The sequence below is a fragment of the Mobula hypostoma genome, chromosome 7 (genome assembly GCF_963921235.1).
Source record: "Mobula hypostoma chromosome 7, sMobHyp1.1, whole genome shotgun sequence".
In the NCBI taxonomy this organism is placed as follows: Eukaryota; Metazoa; Chordata; class Chondrichthyes; order Myliobatiformes; family Myliobatidae; genus Mobula; species Mobula hypostoma.
The window spans coordinates 31,023,373-31,042,283 of record NC_086103.1 but is presented as its reverse complement, the minus strand read 5'-3'; the positions used below and the strand labels follow the sequence as shown (position 1 = coordinate 31,042,283).

The 18,911-nt window shown below is 38.9% G+C and overlaps 1 protein-coding gene across 3 annotated transcripts in view; it reads right to left on the bottom strand.

The window, feature by feature from the left end:
* Positions 1–18,911, bottom strand: part of aff4 (AF4/FMR2 family, member 4) — a 109,582-nt gene that overhangs the window by 10,020 nt on the left and 80,651 nt on the right. For all 3 annotated transcript variants that reach the window (XM_063053193.1, XM_063053192.1, XM_063053194.1), the window contains 9 exons: positions 17,943–18,869; positions 13,275–13,363; positions 11,796–12,054; positions 9,874–9,977; positions 7,892–7,955; positions 4,495–4,631; positions 4,315–4,386; positions 2,135–2,228; positions 1,997–2,040 (listed from right to left, as the gene is read on the bottom strand). In XM_063053193.1, the coding sequence (XP_062909263.1) occupies positions 1,997–2,040; positions 2,135–2,228; positions 4,315–4,386; positions 4,495–4,631; positions 7,892–7,955; positions 9,874–9,977; positions 11,796–12,054; positions 13,275–13,363; positions 17,943–18,869 (1,790 nt within the window). The remainder of the gene's footprint in view (positions 1–1,996; positions 2,041–2,134; positions 2,229–4,314; positions 4,387–4,494; positions 4,632–7,891; positions 7,956–9,873; positions 9,978–11,795; positions 12,055–13,274; positions 13,364–17,942; positions 18,870–18,911) is intronic.

Genomic DNA, 18,911 nt, shown 5'->3' with positions numbered 1-18,911 from the left:
GCACAAATTATTTTGAATTTAACAGCTCGGGTTAAAAAAAAAATCTAAGACGACATCTGTACACTTCTTAGTTGGTCAGTTTTCATTGGACAGAACCAATTAAGTGGCAACATCTTCTAGCAGTAAGGTTGTGATCCATTTCCAGTGTTCACTCCCGAAAACATCCTTACCCTTTTTGTATTAGCTACTATCATCATCTCCAGCAGTGCATTCCACATTAAAGACTCTAGCTTTAGTCTTTAGCTATTTTTGTTTGGATGGGATACTCCTCAGATCTTCTAAGGCCCTTCTATAGCATGGAGAATAGTTTCTGCTTTATGGTCTTACCAGGATTCAACGCGGGCATTACAGAACCTTTGTATTTGCTTTCTATGTTTAGAAATAGACCCCAGTTAGCATCTTTATATGCTTTACTTAGAATTCTGTTCACTTTTACCACTTTACTAATATATGCAATCAGTGTCATATTCTTCCTCCCTAAGTTGTTTGTTCAATTCACAAGTATGAACGTCAGCTTCCTGAACTGGTTACTTGACTTATTCTCACCTTTCCTTAGACTACTGCATCCTCTGCTTCCTACATTGTTCCAATGAAGAACAATACAACTTCATCTTCAAACTGGAAACATTATGATCTTCTGGACTCAATTAATTTAACTATCTTCAGCAATTTAGATTTCCAGTATTCACCCCTCCTCCCTCTTGTTAGAAAACTATTCTGCAAATGTATGTACTTCCTCCAGACTGATAGTTTATTCCCTTATTTGTCCCATAACACTTCGCTCTATTATTCCTTTGTCACCTAATTCCTCGTCCTATCACAAACCAACTTTCCTTGCTTTTCCTCCCACCTCCACATCTTATCCAATTAAGTTTTGATGAACCATTAACTATTTCTCTGCTTCATATCTTGCTGAGAATTTTATATTTTCTGCTGTTATTAAATTGACAGCATCTGCAATACTTTGTCTTCGTACCCCCGTAAATCTCATTTGCCACTTAAATAACTCATGCAGGTGTGCACTGTTGTATTTATTCAGTTGTAAATGGAATTGAATAAAGTTTACTGATGACTATACGTTGATCATACCCACTTCTAATCATGATGAAAAGTTTTAACGGTAACGGTGCAGGTACTCGTGGAGTGCAAGTCCTGAACACCATGGACAGGATTCCATTTGCTCCCACAGCCTTTTCTACGCACTATATTCAGCACCTCTGTGCTGTGAATAAAACTGGCTAAAGATTGGTTTCCTCCAAGAGCACCACAATCTGTTTGTGGTTTGGTGGCTTGCGTGCCACGGTGACCTGGACAGCTACTGTACATTGGCTGGCATCAGGGCTTTATGACCATGCCATGCCATTACAGGCGAGACTAAGAGAGGTCCACAGACATCCTCCTGGGGGGGGTTAGCTCAGAGCTAACAACCCTGAATGGCCAAAAAAAATTGGAACAGAAACAGAAATGAAGAATAATTCAATATCAGAGTGTGATGGTATTCCTGAGTTTCCACTAGGGAGTTGCACAACTGACAGAAGTGAAAATTGAAAGGAGGCTACTGACATGATGGAAGAAAGTCCTGAACACAACCAGAGAAGAAGGACCTTCATTGCTGCTCTAAATACCAGCAGTGCAAAGGGCAGTAAGTAAAGATTGGTTTTTGTGATGGTGAAGATCTCAATGGAAAGCCAAGACACTGCTTGGTTGCAACTGCATTAGACTTGCCTTTAGCATTTTCAGACTGAGTCTTGTTATTGAGGATGGGGTCACTCTTGAAACTTTTTCTTTCAAGTAAACCTACATTTCAATTTGGATGAATACAGAAGTTCTCAGAAGTATATGCTTATCTTTTGATTTTCAGTATTTTTTGCATTAACTGTGTCATTGGAAATTTATCATTTAAATACTTGAAATGACTCCAAGACAGTATCAAGTGAACTCCAGTAAAAACAAAAAACTTTCACATTATCAAAAGGCAAGTACTAAATTAAATTACCTTCCTACGCCAGGTGACTGGGCTTGTGCACTGTTATACGAATTCTAGAAAATAAAATAATGAAATATCACAAGGGAATGTCGAAAATAAAATCTGTGAAATCAAGGTCTCTTATATAAAAAACACACTATTACTTACCTTAAGGTGTTCAGTCAATGTTTTGGAATATTTTAGTGCACTGTCTTTCTTCAGTTTGAACAACCTCATGTATAAAAGGGACTGGCATCTGAGACTAGAAAACAGTCAAAAAAATTTAATTTCACTGTTAATGGGAGGAACTTTTGCATACACTGTTTTCAGTTTGATTAGCCAAAATTGGAGTAAATATTCAAGAAATGGATTGATCTTAAACTTCTTAAATTATGGATTATCAATCATGTTAAAAAAAAAATGTGCTGAACTTCCTCTTACATGTATCGATGCTATACACCTCAACCTCTTACTCTGACAGCATGTTCCACATTCTTGCTGGTAGATTAATGATAGAAATCATATTGTGGCCTCCATCAGGACACTAGCTCTGTCTAAAGAGCCCCACATACTTTAGCCTTTTCAAATAAGCATATAGTTTCAGTACAGTTAAACTTTTCCTACACTACATTGATGACTGCATTGGTGCTGCTTCCTGCACCCATGCCAAGCTTATCGACTTCATCAATGTTGCCTCCGACTTCCACCCTGCCCTCAAATTTACCTGGTCCATTTCTGACACCTCCCCCATTTTTTAAAATCTATTCCTGAAGACAGTTTATCCACTGATATCTTTAATAAACCCAACGAATCTCACAGTTACCTGGACTATATCTCTTCCCACCCTGTCTCTTGCAAAAATACCATCCCCTTCTCTGAATTCTTCGCCTCCATGCATCAGCTCTCAGGATTGGTCTTTTCTTTCCAGAACAAATGAAATGCCATCCTCCTTCAAAGAATGGGGCTTTCCTTCCTCCACCATCAACAATGCTCTCACCCTCATCTCTTCCATTTCATGCACGTCTGTCCTCAACCCCATCCACCCATCACCAATGGGGATGGGATTCCTCTTGTCCTTACATACCATCCTCTGCAGTCCAGCATATAATTCTTTGTAACTTCTGCCATCTCCAACAGGATCCCACCACCAAGCACATCTTCCCCCCACCCAACTTTTTGCAGGGATTGCTCCCTACATGACTCTCTTACCCATTGGTCTTTCCTCACAGATTTCCCTCCTGGTACTTATCCTAGCAAGAAGAACAAGTGCACAGCTGCCCCTACATCAGCTCCCTCATTATCATTCAGGGCCCCAAACAGTCCATCCAGTTGAGGTGACACTTCACCTCTGAGTCTGTTGGGGTCATCTACTGTATCTGGCGCTCCTGGTGTGGCCTGCTGTATATGGGTGAGACCATTTCATAGATTGGGAGACCACTTTGTCAAGCAACTACGCTCCATCCGCCAGAAAAAGCAGGATCTCCCAGTGCCCACTCATTTTAACTCCAGTTCCCGTATGTCAGTCCATGGCCTCCTCTACTGCTGTGATGGTGCCACACACACATTGGAAGAGCAACACCTTATATTCCATTTGGGTAGCCTCCAACTTGACAGCATGAATGTTGATTTCTCAAACTTCTGATAATTGCCCCCAATCCCTTCAGTGCTCCCATTTCACATTCCCCTCTCTCACCTTATCTCCTGACCTGCCTTCCTCTGGTGCTTTTCTTCCTGCCTTCCCTTCTGTCCTCTCCCATCAGATTTCCCCTTCTCCAGCCTTTATCTCTTCCACCCATCGACTTCCCAGCTCCTTACTTCACTCCTCCCCCTTTCCCGATTTCACTTGTCACCTATGACCTTGTACTTCTTCCTCCCTTCCCCCCCACCTTGTTACTCTGACTTTTCAGCTCTTTCTTTCCATTCCTGATGAAGGGTTTTGGTCTGAAATGTCAACTGTTTATGCTTTTCCATAGATGTCTGCCTAGTCTGCTGAGTTCCTCCAGCATTGTGTGTGTATAACTTTGATTTTCAGCTTCTGCAGATTTTCTCAAAATTCTTCTTTTTCTCCACAAGTGTAAATAATCCACACAACCCCTTTGGCTTGTTATCATAATGTTTTAGTGATAGCCAGTATCTGCATAAGCATTTAAGATTTTAAAGGGCAAAAGACCCAAGTTATCCAATCGTTATTTCTGCACAGGAAACGTACTAAAACTGAAAATGGCTAGATGTGTATTTTATATCAAACCACACATTATTTTTTGATGTTTGCAGATTTGGAGATTTAGATTATGACATGATAAATATGCCTGCTAGCAATGATGATGATCATGCAAGATTAAACCTACCACAAGACTGCCAACTTTTTGTCAGCTGCTGTAGCATCAGGTGCCATATGATTCTTTAACTTCATAGTGTATCTAGAAAATAAAATATATCTTGAAATAGTATGTATTATTAAATGTCACTTAGAATTTACATAACTTTGTGTGAACTGTGTGTTACCCTGATGTTGAGTGTTTACTTACTTGATAAGTTCCACCGTCTCAGCATACATTGGGAAAGGAGATTTGGCTTTCTGAGAATTTCGTTCCAAAGCATTGCCACATTCAATGAAAGATACCACAGCATCAAGATAATACACTGCTTTTTCAAACCTGTCAGACTGCAAAACAGAAAGGAGTTCTTAAATAGATTAAAGTAATAAACCAAAGGTAAAAAAAATTCAGGAGTCTGACAAGTGTAACTGTTTATTTCGTAAGTAAAGTTATACAGCTCAGAAAAAGGGTCATTAGCCCAACTGGTTCACCCTAATAAGTTACAAAAGCCTACATAAAATAGTGCACCTTACTTCAGGAAGGAAACTGAAGTAAAAAGAATAGAACACTTGACTAAAGACGAGATCTTAACTGAAGAGACACGAGAAAAAAATCAGGACCTCATGCATTAAAAGAGTCATGATGAAAGAAATGCTCAAAATAATGGGAAACAATTTCCTTTAGAAGAATAAGTGAAGAAAATAGAACTGTGATAATATATAGTATGAAAAGAATACCCTGTCAGAAGCAATGCTGGAAGCATAATCTATATCCTTTCAACACAGAACTGGATATTTTCAGAGATTGTGATAAAATATACTTGAAGGTGGAGGTGGTAGAGAAGGTCCTCAATGAATACTTCGCTTCAGTATTCACCAGTGAGAGGGACCTTGATAAATGAGAGGCCAGCATAGAATAGCATAGGTTAATGTGCTGGGACATGTCAAGGCTAGGTGAAAGATTAGGATAGATAAGTCCCTGGGGTCAGAAGGGATACACCATCGGTTACTGCAGAAAACGAGGTAAGAGATTGATGAAGGTGGATGTGGTGTATATGGATTTAAGACAGACATTTGACAAGGCTCCCCGTGGTAGGCTTATTCAGAAAGTCAGGAGACACGGGATCCAAGGGAAAATGGCTGTTTCGATTTGAAATTGGCTTGCCCACTAGTGGTAATCTGCAGGTATCTGTTCTGGGACCCCTGATCTTTGTGATTTTTATAAGTGACTTAGCTGAGGAAGTTATAGGGTGGGATACTAAGTGTGAGATAATATGACTATTGGTGTTGTGACAATGTAGAAGGCTCTCATAGGTTTTAATGGGACAGTGATAGGAGAAGAGCCAGACTGAGAAGTGGTAGATAGAGAAGAGTGAAGTGATATACTTTGAAAGGTTGAACTTGAAAGCAGGGTATACAGTTAATGGCAGGATTCTTAGCAGTGTGGAGGGAAGGGGGGGGAATATTGGGGTCCATGTCCCTATACCCCTCAAAGTTGCCGCACGTTGATAGGATTGTAAAGGTGTATGGTGTGTTAGTAAGCTGCAAAGTATTTTGCAGATCTATAAACCTCTGGTTAGACCACACTTGGAGTATTATATTCAGTTCTGTTTACCTGATGAACAAAAAGCTTTAGAGAGTGCACAGATTTACTAGCATGCTGCTTGGATTAGAGAACATGTCTTACGAGGAAAAGTAGGGTGAGCTAGGACGTTCTCTTCGAAGCAAAAGAGGATGAGAGGTGACTTGATAGAGGCATATAAGATAAGAAGCACAGATCAAGTGGACAGCCAGAGACTTTTTGCCACTCAGCAGCAATGGCTAATACAAGGTGGCATCATTTTAAGGTGAATGGAGGAAAGTATAGCAGGGATGTCAAAGGTAGGTTATTTCCCCCCCAACATGCAAGGAGTGATAAGTGTATGGAACATACTGCCTGGGTGTAGGTAGTGGCAGATACATTAGCAACATACAAGAGATTCTTGGATAGGCACATGGATGAAAGAAAAAAAAAATGGAGGGCTGTGTGAGAGAGAAGGGTTAGATTAATCTTGGAGTACATTAAAACTTAGTACAACATCATGGGCGAAGGACCTGTACCGTTCTATGTTCTATGTACTCACATCAGGGTGCAATGCAGTAAATTGAAGAGCAAATATATTTTATATTAAATTTTGTCTACATGTCAAGAATTATGCATATAACACCCTAGGAAAGGGTTCACTGTTAATGTAATGGTTTCTCTGTAATAGCAGTGTTTGGGTTATGACCAGAGATAACGGGGGCTTTGGAATATGTGCTGGCCAATGAGGGAAGGTGTTTTTCCTTCTTATGTGCCTGAGAGAAGGGATTTCGTGGGCTTTTGGTTTGGGAGGAGATGGGAGAGAGAAGATGCCAGAACAGGGAAGTCAGACTGAGCAGACTTGGAATGGGGTCGGGAGTCGATGATGCCTGGGGGAGATCGACGTTGAACAAACAGACAGGAAAACAGTGAGCTCCAACATGTGCATTAGACTGTTTCATTAAAATGGGCCCTTTTTGTTTTCTTTACTAACTCTATAGTCAAATTAATTATAAAGCTCAATCGTTTAATTGCATATTGTGTACTGTTTGCTATTTCGTGGTACTGATTTGCAACATGGGAACATAACATGCAGCATCCATCCAAACAAGATTTCTCAAGTTTGGCCGGGCCAGAGGTTATCTCCCCACTAGATTAACGCAGCTGGCCGAACCTGAGGGTTACAAGTAGTAAGGAAAACATTCCCATGGGCAAGTCAAATTGATTATATATAAGCAGTGCCAAGAGCTGCAGCTACAGTTCACATGTGAAAATGCATTACAAATTATGAGAGATAGTTTATACTTGCAGCTTAATATATAATTTGCTATTCACTAAGTAAATTTTATAATTTAATTTCCTTACTGACAGCTCTAATTGAAAGAACGCTAACTATAACTGCAGACAAATTTTCGAACTTTTTATCATTTAGAAAATCATAAGCTGCAGGCTTTGAAATACTGCCCTTCAAGCTCCTCAAAGCACAGCCCCTCTACCCCCAAGTCACATAGAGTCTTCATGTGGAACTATATTACTGTTCTTTCATAGACATTTGATTTAAAACCATGCAACTCTTGCTAATGGTATTGTGGAATTATTTTTACCACACAAGCACAAATGGAACAAGAAAGCAGCCGTTTGTAACTTAGGGTGTCTTTATGCACTATCCAAGTCAACAACATAACCCTTCCAAAGTCAAAGAACATGTTGCATAACATCAAAAATATTGAAAGGAAATTACCTTTTAAAGTATGTTGTTAATATAACTTATCATGCATCAGATAAAGTGGATCCAACATAAGCCATCTGCTAAACATGTTGTACCCATTAAACATTTCCTTTAAATCCCACACATTTCAAAAAAAAAACTTCAAAAGTGGCTAAAAACTTAATCACCATATTGCCATAGTCCGCATTAAACTCGAGAGGAAACAAACCTAACTACTATGGAATAACAGTCATTAAACTGCAACATTACTTATTATCAACCAAGGCAGCTCATGTTCTCATGAATTAAAAGAGGCAAAAATTATTAAGGTGTACTCACCAGTGCATCTGCATTGTGCTTAAGTTTCTTTGCTTCCTGAAGGTAATGATCTGCAGAATGTAACCTGAAAAAAATTAAGGCAAATCTAGTTTTTGATATTTGGTCATTCATAAAATACAAACTAAGATTTTATTATTATTGTTAAAAATGACAATGAGAGTTTGGTTTGCAAGTTACATTGTAAAAACATTTGCATATGCACCATAATAAACATTGAATAGGCTGAATAGTACTGCTGCCGGTGCCACACACCAATGAGGGGAAGAATAGACAGATGAATACGTGGCTAAAAAACTGATGCAAAGGATAGGGTTTCAGATTTCTGGATCATTGGGATCTCTTCTGGGAAAGTTATGACCTGTACAAAAGGGATGAGTTACACCTGAACCCAAGGGGGACCAATATCTTTGCAGGCAAGTTTACTAGAGCTGTTGGGGAAGGTTTAAACTAATTTGGTAGGGGGATGGGAAGTGGAGTGATAGGGCTATTGGGTTACAAGCAGAGGCAGTGTGTAGTGAGACTGGCAGGAAGTATAGACAGAAGATAGGGCAAAATTGCAGTAGATGGGATGAGTTGCAGTGTAAAAAGGGGACAAACATTGAAAAGGGTGATGGATACAGGACTGAAGGTGTTATATTTGAATGCACGCAGTATCCGGAATAAAGTATATAATCCTGTAGCGCAGTTAAGAGACTGGCAGGTATGATGTTGTGGGCATCACTGAGTCATTGCCGAAAGATGATTATAGTAGGGAGCTTAACATCCAAGAATGCATACTGTATTGAAAGGACAGGCAGGTAAGCAGAGAGGGTACCGTGGCTCTGTTGGTAAAAAAATCAAATCCTTAGAGATGACAAAGGATTGGAAGATGTAGAATCCTTGTGAGTAGAGTTAAGAAACTGCAAGGGTAAAAAGACCTTGATGGGAATGACATACAGGCCTTCAAACTGTGGCCAGGATGTGGGCTACAAATTACAACAGGAGGTAGAAAAGGAATGTCAAAAGGGCATTGTTACAACAGTCACCTGTTTGGTATAACCTAGATCTGTCCCAATATGCGGATTGGGAAAATAAGGTTGGAGCTGATTTTGGATACCACGAGAGATTATTTGTAAAATGCCTATCAGATGGCTTTTTAGAACAGCTTTATGGTTGAGCCCACTAGGGAAAAGATAATTGTGGATTGGGTGCTGTGTAATGAACCATGGTTGCTGCATTACAGGGTGATGTGTAGGATTTTGAGATGAGGTTCAGAATAGGTTCACTTGGATAGGAAGTATTAACTACAAGGAACATTTAGACAAACTACGTTTCTTTGGAGCGGCTCAGCGGTATCTTACAGAAGTATATATTATGGAAGACTTAGATAGGATAGATAAATGAATATTTTTACCGTGATGGGAATGTCAACTAATAGAGGACATAGCTTTAAATTGATTTATTATTGTCACATGCACTTTAGCATGTTATTCATAAAGATCATTTCATTATAACAGTGCATTAAGGTAGTACAAGGGAAATCAATAACAGAATGCAGAATAAAGTAGTATTGGTGCAAAGAAAGTGCAGTGCAGACAGGCAATAACGTGCATGACAATAACATGGTAGACCGTGAAGTCGAGTTCATCTCATCTTGCCGGGGACTGTTCAGTAGTCTTCTAACAGCGGGACAGAAACTATCCTTGAGCCAGTAGTACATGGTTTCAGACTTTTGTACCTTCTGTTCAGTGGGAAGGAGGCAGAAGAGAGAATGCCCAGGAGTGAGTGGGGTCTTTGATAATGGTGGAAGCAGATACAGTAAAAGTTTTAAAGGCATTTAGACAGACATATGAACAGTTAAGTTGAGAGATATAGACCAGGTACAAGCAGATGTACAGTATAAATTGGCCTCATGGTTACCAAGTATACTGTGGGCAGAATGGACTGTTCCTGTGATGTACTGTTCTACGTTCCATTACCAGTGAGGTAACTACTACACTTACCGTTCATCAAAACTGAGCTTGGGCCGCCTTGACTTCAAACCGTCTCCTGATGGTGCTGCTGACTGCAAAGGGTTCAAGCAGCTAACTGGATTTTTTTCTTGTGACTGATTAAAATAAAACCAATTAAATCATGAGTCCCAATGAATACCATTAAAACTGTAAGGTGTTTAGAAAAGAAGTTCTACCTAAGAACGGGTTTCTTTAACACATGGATATCTGGGATTCTACAGCCATACTTCCACAACATTAGCAAGTAACACAAAAAATTAACTTTGCACCTGTTAAAATGTCCAGCCTCCTTTAATTTATTGTCACTCCAGATGACGATTTCATGCAAGCTATTTGATAGCCAATATAACCTAGATCTCTTACTGTTTTCAAGGAGTTTTACAGAAATGGTTTGAGATCAACTTCTTCTACAGCTGTTGAATGGCAGTATTGAGCCTCAGCCTAATTCCCTCAACAGAAAAGTACCTCGCAATAGTCCTGGATTTGAAAAATAGGTGAAAAAATATACATTTGCTCCAAATAATGGACTTTTTCCATCATGATTTCCACATTCAAAAAGCTTTACTTAAAACACTATTTTGGCAATAAAGACAAAAATCCTCTTCATAAATAACTAACAGAAGTTGGTACAGCAGTAGAAACTGTTTGGTATAACGCAAAGGTCCAATCCATCAGTACTTGATCCAATTATTCAGTAATTAGATTGTGTGTGAATACATTGATCCGAAATAAGTCTGTATATTTGTTACGTGTACCTTTTGATGTTGTCAAAGTTTTGGACAAATACACATGATGCATTGAGAATGTTAGTGAAGTTGGTCTCAGCTTCTTAAAAAAAATGTTTGGATGTGGAAGGTTCACTGCCCTGTAAAGGCACTGGAGAATGCTGTCTATGTGTTGGTATACCTTCTATATTGATTAGACTGCTCAACTGTATTAAGTTGATAATTTCAGGACATTAAACCATCTATAATGAAATAATGTTAATAGTTTGCAACTTTCTGTACAATTTCACTAAAAATATATGCAGCTACAAGTTACAGATATACTAATGTCAACTTCATGACCTTAGCCAAAACAGCAATGCTTTGAGTGGTTATACACAGTCTTGCATCAAAAATTCTATCACTTTTAAAAGCACAGAACATGCAGATGATGTCAAAATAAACCATGCTGATAAAACTTATCTAAGCTATGTCACTATTAAAGTGTAATTTTTATGAACTTTTCAGAAGCAGAATTTCAAAAACTGACACATTTTCAAAGATTTAAAGATTAAAGAACTATATTTAATTTAAAAAAAAGTGTAAATTGAGTTAACAGCTACTCCTTTCAGATGAATGATTTGTGTGCCAGGGATAACCAGACATCCCAGTACTATCACCAATTCTTCACAAAATTTTGCGGTCTGTGGCTTTAAGAGAAACATACAACTTCTGGTTTATAATTCTAAAAAAAAAACAACTTGTGGATTAATTTCTGTAATACTCTGCTCTTGCTTTTTTGTAATAGTATTTGCAGGAGAGAACTAGTGAAGTAATTTTAATCTGTATTATGGACCCTGCATTTATATTCCACCAATTGCTTCCTTTTTATCCCCATTTATACATTTAGGTTTTGGTTTATTTTTGCTTTCTTACACAAGCTTCGTTGTTCTAAGGAAATATGTAGTCAGTACAAGACATAGCAGATTATATTCTCACCCAGGTTGAGTATTGGCATGCAACTGCTGTGACTGCACATCACAGGATAGGCAAAATATTTCAAACACTGAACAATGTGTTCCAGAGCATGGAGGAACCATGAAAAACTGAGTGGAAAATAATCAGATATTTGGGCATAGCAACATATTAATATATCAACATGCAGTGACATGACTTATAAATTCTGAAACTGAAAGTACAATGACTCACTCGGTTTTCCTTTGGACGTGAGGATGTTTTATCATCTGTTTTTTTATGCTTGGAAGATGAGGAACTGTTTTTGCTGCTATTACTGCTGCTACTAGTCTGCTTTAGGTTACTATTTTTGCTCTTTGAGGTTGATGCTGGATTGGCAGTTCTTTTACGATTTGGATGTTTATGCTCTGTTTTGGGTGTTTTTTGTCCAGTACTTGCAGATGGAGAAGATGGAGGCATCTTTTCTCTTTCAGTGACTGGTTTTGAAGAACTCCTTAAAAAAAAAACACAAAGTTAAGATGTTAAATTTCAGGAACCCATCCACCCCTGGGATAATAAAGCTCTCGAAATCACCAATGGTTAACAATGCGCCTGTGTCAATTGTGCACAGAGATCTTTCTCAATTAGTTTGTTCTTAACATTATTTGCTTGAAAATAATGTCAGGAGAGCTGATATACAACTTTACAACACACACTTGGACTCCCTACGGAGTAAAATAATGGTGGCGCAATTGGCAAACATCCTTTACAGTTTTGTAAGTAATTAGCAAATGATTTTCAGATTAATTTTGTTGTGGAATATGGTTTTGCTAGTAAAACCAGCATTTATCAGTCATTCCTAATTGTCCATGAGATGATGGTGCTGAACTATCACTGACTTTTGCATTCCTTCAGGGGTAGCTTTGTTAACTGGATAGAATGCAATTTTAGAGAACAGTTATTCAGGTTAATGTGGGTCTGGAGTCACCAGCGTGTCAGTCCCAGCATTTCCAGATTGAATCATATTTAATTTTATTTAAATCCCATTACTACCAGAGTGTACTTTGCAGCCAAAATAGCTTTCTTTTGAGAAATAGTCACACTGGAAACTTTCGGAAGTACTAGAAAGTAATAGAAGTATACAGTCTATTTTATGTAGTCTTTATACACATTGTATCACTGACTGCCTCATGTATTGGATCTCAGTCCTCATCATTTTACTAGGACAAGAACACAAAACACACATACATGGAAAAATTTGGGGTCTAGGGATATTGGGACAGAAGATAGAGAGAAAGGCCACTTTTCTTCAGGTGAAGCAGGAGCAGGATAATGACCTGGTGCATAGTGATTCAGCACAAGGCTTCGGCTCTCATATACAACTACATGAACAGCAGAGAATTACAGCCATCTTTTGGGATGATAACACATCATTGGTTGCTATGGTTAGTTGAGAACATATTGGAGAAATCAAAAAGAAAGTCGTATTTTTTTTCTTTTCCCTAGTCCTGAAGCAGGGTCCCTGCTTGAAACGTTGATGGCTTATTCATTTCCACAGATGCTGCCTGACCTGCTGAGTTCCTTCAGCATTTTGTGTGTTGCAAAGTATTGTTTTAACTCAAGAAAGAATAAATTTATAACATCTACGTTAAAGGCAGAATTCAAATGCATATAGGTTTTGAAAATATTACCAGTTAAATCATTTTAATTGTTTAATTACAGGAAAATACTCACTCTCTATTACTGGATGCTTTGTGGTTAGAATTAGTCCTTTCTTCCACTTTAGACTTCTTGCTTTCACAACTTTCAATGTCTCCATCATTCTGAGCAAACATTTAAAATATTTATCAAAATCTCAAATGGTCATTGCACAAATTACATTTAACTTACAATAAAACAAAATCATTGCAAGTTTGAGATCATTTGGTGCGTTTCCATAACATGATCTGGCCTGAGAAAGGCACAAGATGAGGCAAAGTTTCACACAACTCTATATTCAATATTGTAACTTTATACAGCTTTAAATTTAAAACAGCTTCAATTTCAAAACAAAGCTGCTATAGAACTGGCAACTGTTATGGTAAGTTGCATAAACCCAATGAGACTGGAAAGAAAACACCAACGAAACCCTTAAAATTTCACTGTTGTAATTAACCTCTGAAAATTTAAGTAGCTGAGGAATGTTAGTTAAGATTTACAATTCATTAAGAGTCACTTAAAACAGTTAACAAATTATGACATTAAATACATTTGCAGTGGGAGAGTGGTTTAACATCAAAAATTTGAGAAATACAATGGACAAGGTTATCAATGGGCCCATAAGTTCACGCAGGCTGCACCCCTCTTTACATCACACTCACAACCCTCTTTACATCGGCGGCACAGCAGTGGAAACTGCGAGTAGTTTCAAACTCCTGGAAGCGCACATCTCACACTTCTCATGATCCCAGAACACATTGTGCACAACTAGAAAAGCTCAGCAACACCTCTGATTTCTGAGGAGGCTGAAATGAGCTGGACTGTGCAAGCTATACTCCCCTCATTCTACAGATGCGCAGTATGGAAACTGCACTGTGATGGACAGTAAGCCTCTACAACGCCAAAACTGCCTAATGCAAAACTGGAACAAACCTACCCACCATCAAGGACATATATACAAAAAGATGCTGGAAACGGGCCAGTATCATAAAGGATCCCACCCATCCTGCTCATGGACTGTTTGTCCCACTCCCATTACGGAGCAGGCTATGCAGTATCCACTCAAGGAAGAGCAGACTCAAAAATTACTTTCCTCAAGCAGCAAAGCTCACCAGCACCACACCCCACTTCAGTATTTCTTGTCAGTCACCCTATGTACAGACACTCCCGTGCCTAGAGTCACTTTACGGACATATAATCTATCTATATAAGCTATCTTACACATTTATTTTTATTATTTTTAAAAATTATTTTCTCCTTTATCTTATTGTGCTTCTTGTGGTGCATCGGATTTGGAGTAACAACTATTTATACTTGTGGACTGGAAATGACATTAAACAATCTCGAAGAGCCAGTTTCGTTTTCTATCTCTTAGTTTTTATGCACTAAGACATATCAATTGATCAATTCAGTACTCTGTGAATGTGCTTAATGGGTTTCTCACTAAGGCAAAGAGAACCCCCTCTGTTCATCCTCTTCATGAGTTCTACCATCTCACCTCTACCCTGATCATTCTGGAACAGCCAATGTAATCAGCACTTGCAGTGCTAAATCTGCATTGGTCAAATTTAGCAGTTCAAGAAACTTATGGTCATTAAACATCAACACTAAACTGTACAGTTAATTCACTTATCCAAACAACTGTATTTATTTGTCAGCACTAATTTGGTACCTACAGTATTTACATTCAACCAAAATAACCACAATATACATTTGAAGGCATGCTTTTAAAAACTGCAGTGGTTTTCCCATCAAGATGGAAATCCAAGTCACTTCACTTTGAGGGTTAGGGAATGTATTCCACAGATTATACCCACTCTGGAAAACCTCAGATCATAAAAAGGACAGAGCTATGGGTATGCAAAGATCAGAGGACTGTAAGAATAAAGAATATTAAATAGGGCACAAGTGGCAATGAGGATCTTAAATTCAAGACAGAAGTCTTTATGGTGCTGCAAAAGTGAAATCTAACACAGACTGAAGACCAATGAGCAAATAGAAGCCACGATAAAATAAATAGTAGCAAGGAGGGGGGAGGGGCAGGGATTCTGTGACAACAAAACAGCTTGTAGCGGAACAACTGCTTTAGCCTTAACAATGGGAGAAAGGAGAATTTTCTCCCACATTCCACATGACCAAATACACTGAAGCTTATTAGAGGTAGGTCACTGATTGGTGGTATTAGGCTGCTATCAAAACACAGTTTATGGCATGCCTGTGAATAAGGCTGCTATGGGACACCATGGAGATTGTCGAATGAAGGATGAGATGAGGCAACCAAAGTCTGACAAAAGAAATCAAAGACAACATAAAAACAAATATATAATATAGCAAAGATTAGGAATATTTTAAAAACCAACAAAAGGCAAGAAAAGATGAAATATGAAGGGCAGCTAGCTAATTATATACAACAGGATACCAAAAGTTTTTTCAAATATATGAGAAGAGGTGAGAGTGGATACAGGACCTCTGCAAAATGAAGCTGGAGAGTTTGTAATGGGGGATAAGTAAATAGCAGAGGAACTTAAGTATTTTGCATCAGTCTTAATATGAGTGCTGAAGTGAGTGTTATTACTATTATTAAGGAGAAGGTGTTTGGGAAGATGAAAGGTATGAAGGTACCATCTCGACCAGATAGACTACACCCCAGGGTTCTGAAAGAGGTAGTCGAAGAGATTCTGAAATAGTTCCAGAGGACTTGAAAGCTGCAAATGTTACTACACTAAGAAGGGAGGGAAGCAGAAGAAAGAAACTTGTAGGTCAATTAGTCTGACTTCAGTGGTTGGGAAGATATTGGAGTCCACTATCAATAAGATTTCTGGATACTTGGAAGCATGAAAAAAATAGGCCAAAGTCACTATGGTCTCCTTTGGGGAAAAACCTGCCTGTTAAGAGTCAGTGGATGATGTATACATGGATTTTCAGAAGGCCTTAGACAAGGTGGCGCACATGAGGATGCTTCACAGGATGTGCCCATGGTATTACAGGAAAGGTACTAGCATGGATAGAAGATTGCCTGGCTGGCAGGAGGCAAAGTGTAGGAATAAAGGGGGCCTTTTCTGGTTGGCCACTGTTGACTAGTGGTATTCCACAGGGATTGGTGTTGGGACCGCTTCTTTTCACATTATGTCAATGATTTGGATGACGGAATTGATGGCTTTGTGGCTAGTTTTGCAGATAATACAAAAATAGGTGGAGGGGCTGCTAGGTATTAAAAAAGCAGGGAGTCTGCAGAAGGACTTAGATTGGGAGAATGGGCAAAGATATGGCAGATGGAATATTGTGTATGGAAGTATGTGGTCATGCGCTTTGGTAGAAGGAATAAAGGTTTAGACTATCACCTACACAGGAAGAAAATTCAAAATTCAGAGGTACAAAGGGACTTGGGGTCCTTGTTAACATGCAAGTTGTGTTGGTGGTAAACAGCAAATGCAATGCTAGCATTAGCTTCGAGGACTAGAATGTAAGAGTAAGGATGTCATGCTGAGGTTTTATAAGGGTAAAGTCAGGCTGCACTTGGAGTATTGTGAGCAGTTTTGGGCCTTTTATCTAAAAAAAAAATTTGCTAGTATTGGAGAGGGTCCAGAGGAGGCTCACAAGAATGACTTTGGGAATTAAAGGAGGAGGAGGAGCATTTACGAGGAAATCTGCAGATGCTGGAATTTCAAGCAACACACATAAAAGTTGCTGGTGAATGCAGCAGGCCAGGCAGCATCTATTGGAAGAGGTATAGTCGACATTTCAGGCCGAGACCCTTCGTCAGGACTAACTGAAAGAAGAGCTAGTAAGAAATTTGAAAGTGGGAGGGGGAGGGGGAGATCCAAAATGATAGGAGAAGACAGGAGGGGGAGGGATGGAGCTACCTCATTATTCCTTATTTTTGCACTATTTACTTTAGTAATTTATAGATTTTTATGTCTCTGCACTTTGCTGCTGTCCTAAAACAAATTTCATCTTATGCTAGTGATAATAAATTTGATTCTGATGTAGGAGATTATTCTTCTACCTCCATCAATAGCAGCTTAAATTCTCATGGCATCTTCCTGGGTAACCACAGGAGATGCAACATCTGGCCTGTTACCTCCTGTTTTCCAGGGACTGAAACACTCCTTTTAGGTTATGCAGCCATTCACATATTATGTCAGATATATACATTTGATGCTCAATGAAGTCACCATACACTAACAATTATTGAGAAAATAATTCTGAGCTTCCAACTGCCTGACACTTCAATTTTCTGCCCCATTCCGAGGCTCTGCATCTCTGGTTTCCTAGTGCATTGTAAACTGAAGCAGTAGCGGTTCCTTCTACATTTCGGCACATTATTGCATTTGGGACTCCAAAACAAATTTAACAATTTCAGATAATCAGCCAATTATTCCTGAGCGTTTGCAGCCATCTGATGTTTCAGAAGTCATTCACAACCTCCCACTTGTACCTCTTTTAGAGATACATTTACCAACCTCTTTCAACCAGTACCCACCGCTTGTGTCTTTCAAGCTTACTGAGCCTTCACCCTATCATCAACCTGAAAAGATAATTGTTCCTCTTTCCACTGATGCTGCCCAACCTGTCAAATATCCAGTATTTTGGTGTTAAAACAGTCTTCATTAAATTAATTCAACTGTGAAAATTCAATTCTCCACTTTGTATAATTTCCTGTGGAAAAACCCAAAATGTTGACTAAACAAAAATGTAACTTACTTTGTGTTTCCGCTTGCCTTTATTTGACTTTTTCTCAGCGGACTGCTTTGGAGTGTCATGCATGCGTTTATCTAAAGAAATCTCCTTATTCATTTGGATTTGCTTTGTTTCGTTGTGAGGTGATTCAGATTTCCTAGATAACAGACTTAAATCAATTCTAACAATGAGTGAAGTAATGTTGCGGTATTTATCATCAACATCACTCAGAGGTGACAGTAGTTCTTTCTCTTCCATAGGAGAGAAAAGCCTTTGTTGGAAAAAGCTGTCTTCCCCATCAATGGAGGATTTATGGACAGGTGTCCTATTATTCTCTGAGTATTTTGGAGTTTGGGAAGCAGGCGGTAGAGTTTCACTTTGCTCAGAATCAGAGGATGACAAGTCTGTTTGAACAGGCTCTTTTGATTTCTGGGGTGTTTTGCTGACAATCTTGCGTTTCTTTTCAACTGTCGTTCTTGTTGAGGACTTGGATTCTCGCTTTGTGCTGGGCTTTCTAGAACCTTTTGTAGCAGCTTTGGGGCGATTTACAGGAATGAGAGTTGCTCTATCAGATGTTGGTTCACTTTCAACTTTTAGTCCGCCCCTTAGTTCCTCAGTCACAGTTGGTCTCTCTGGTTTCTTGGGCTGTTTTTTACCAACTGTTTTCCTCTGAGTGTTCCCATCACTCTGAGCTGGTGACTTTTGGCGACCTCTAGTTTCTGATCCTTTCTGTGTATTCCTTGAATCTCGCCCTGGTGTGGCTACAGAGCCATCCTTGGATCCACCTGGATCCTCATATGCGGCACCCTGATCTCGACTTTCCTTTTTATAACTGCGGCTCTGTGATGATTGTATATGACTGTCCACAGAAGAAGCCGGTGAAACTTTATGAGAATTCACTTTGTTCAGCCAGTTTTCTAGCTGCCACTTACTTGAAGGTGGTGGTTCAGGCTGGAAAAGAATAAGTATTTTAAAAATATTTACAGATTTTTC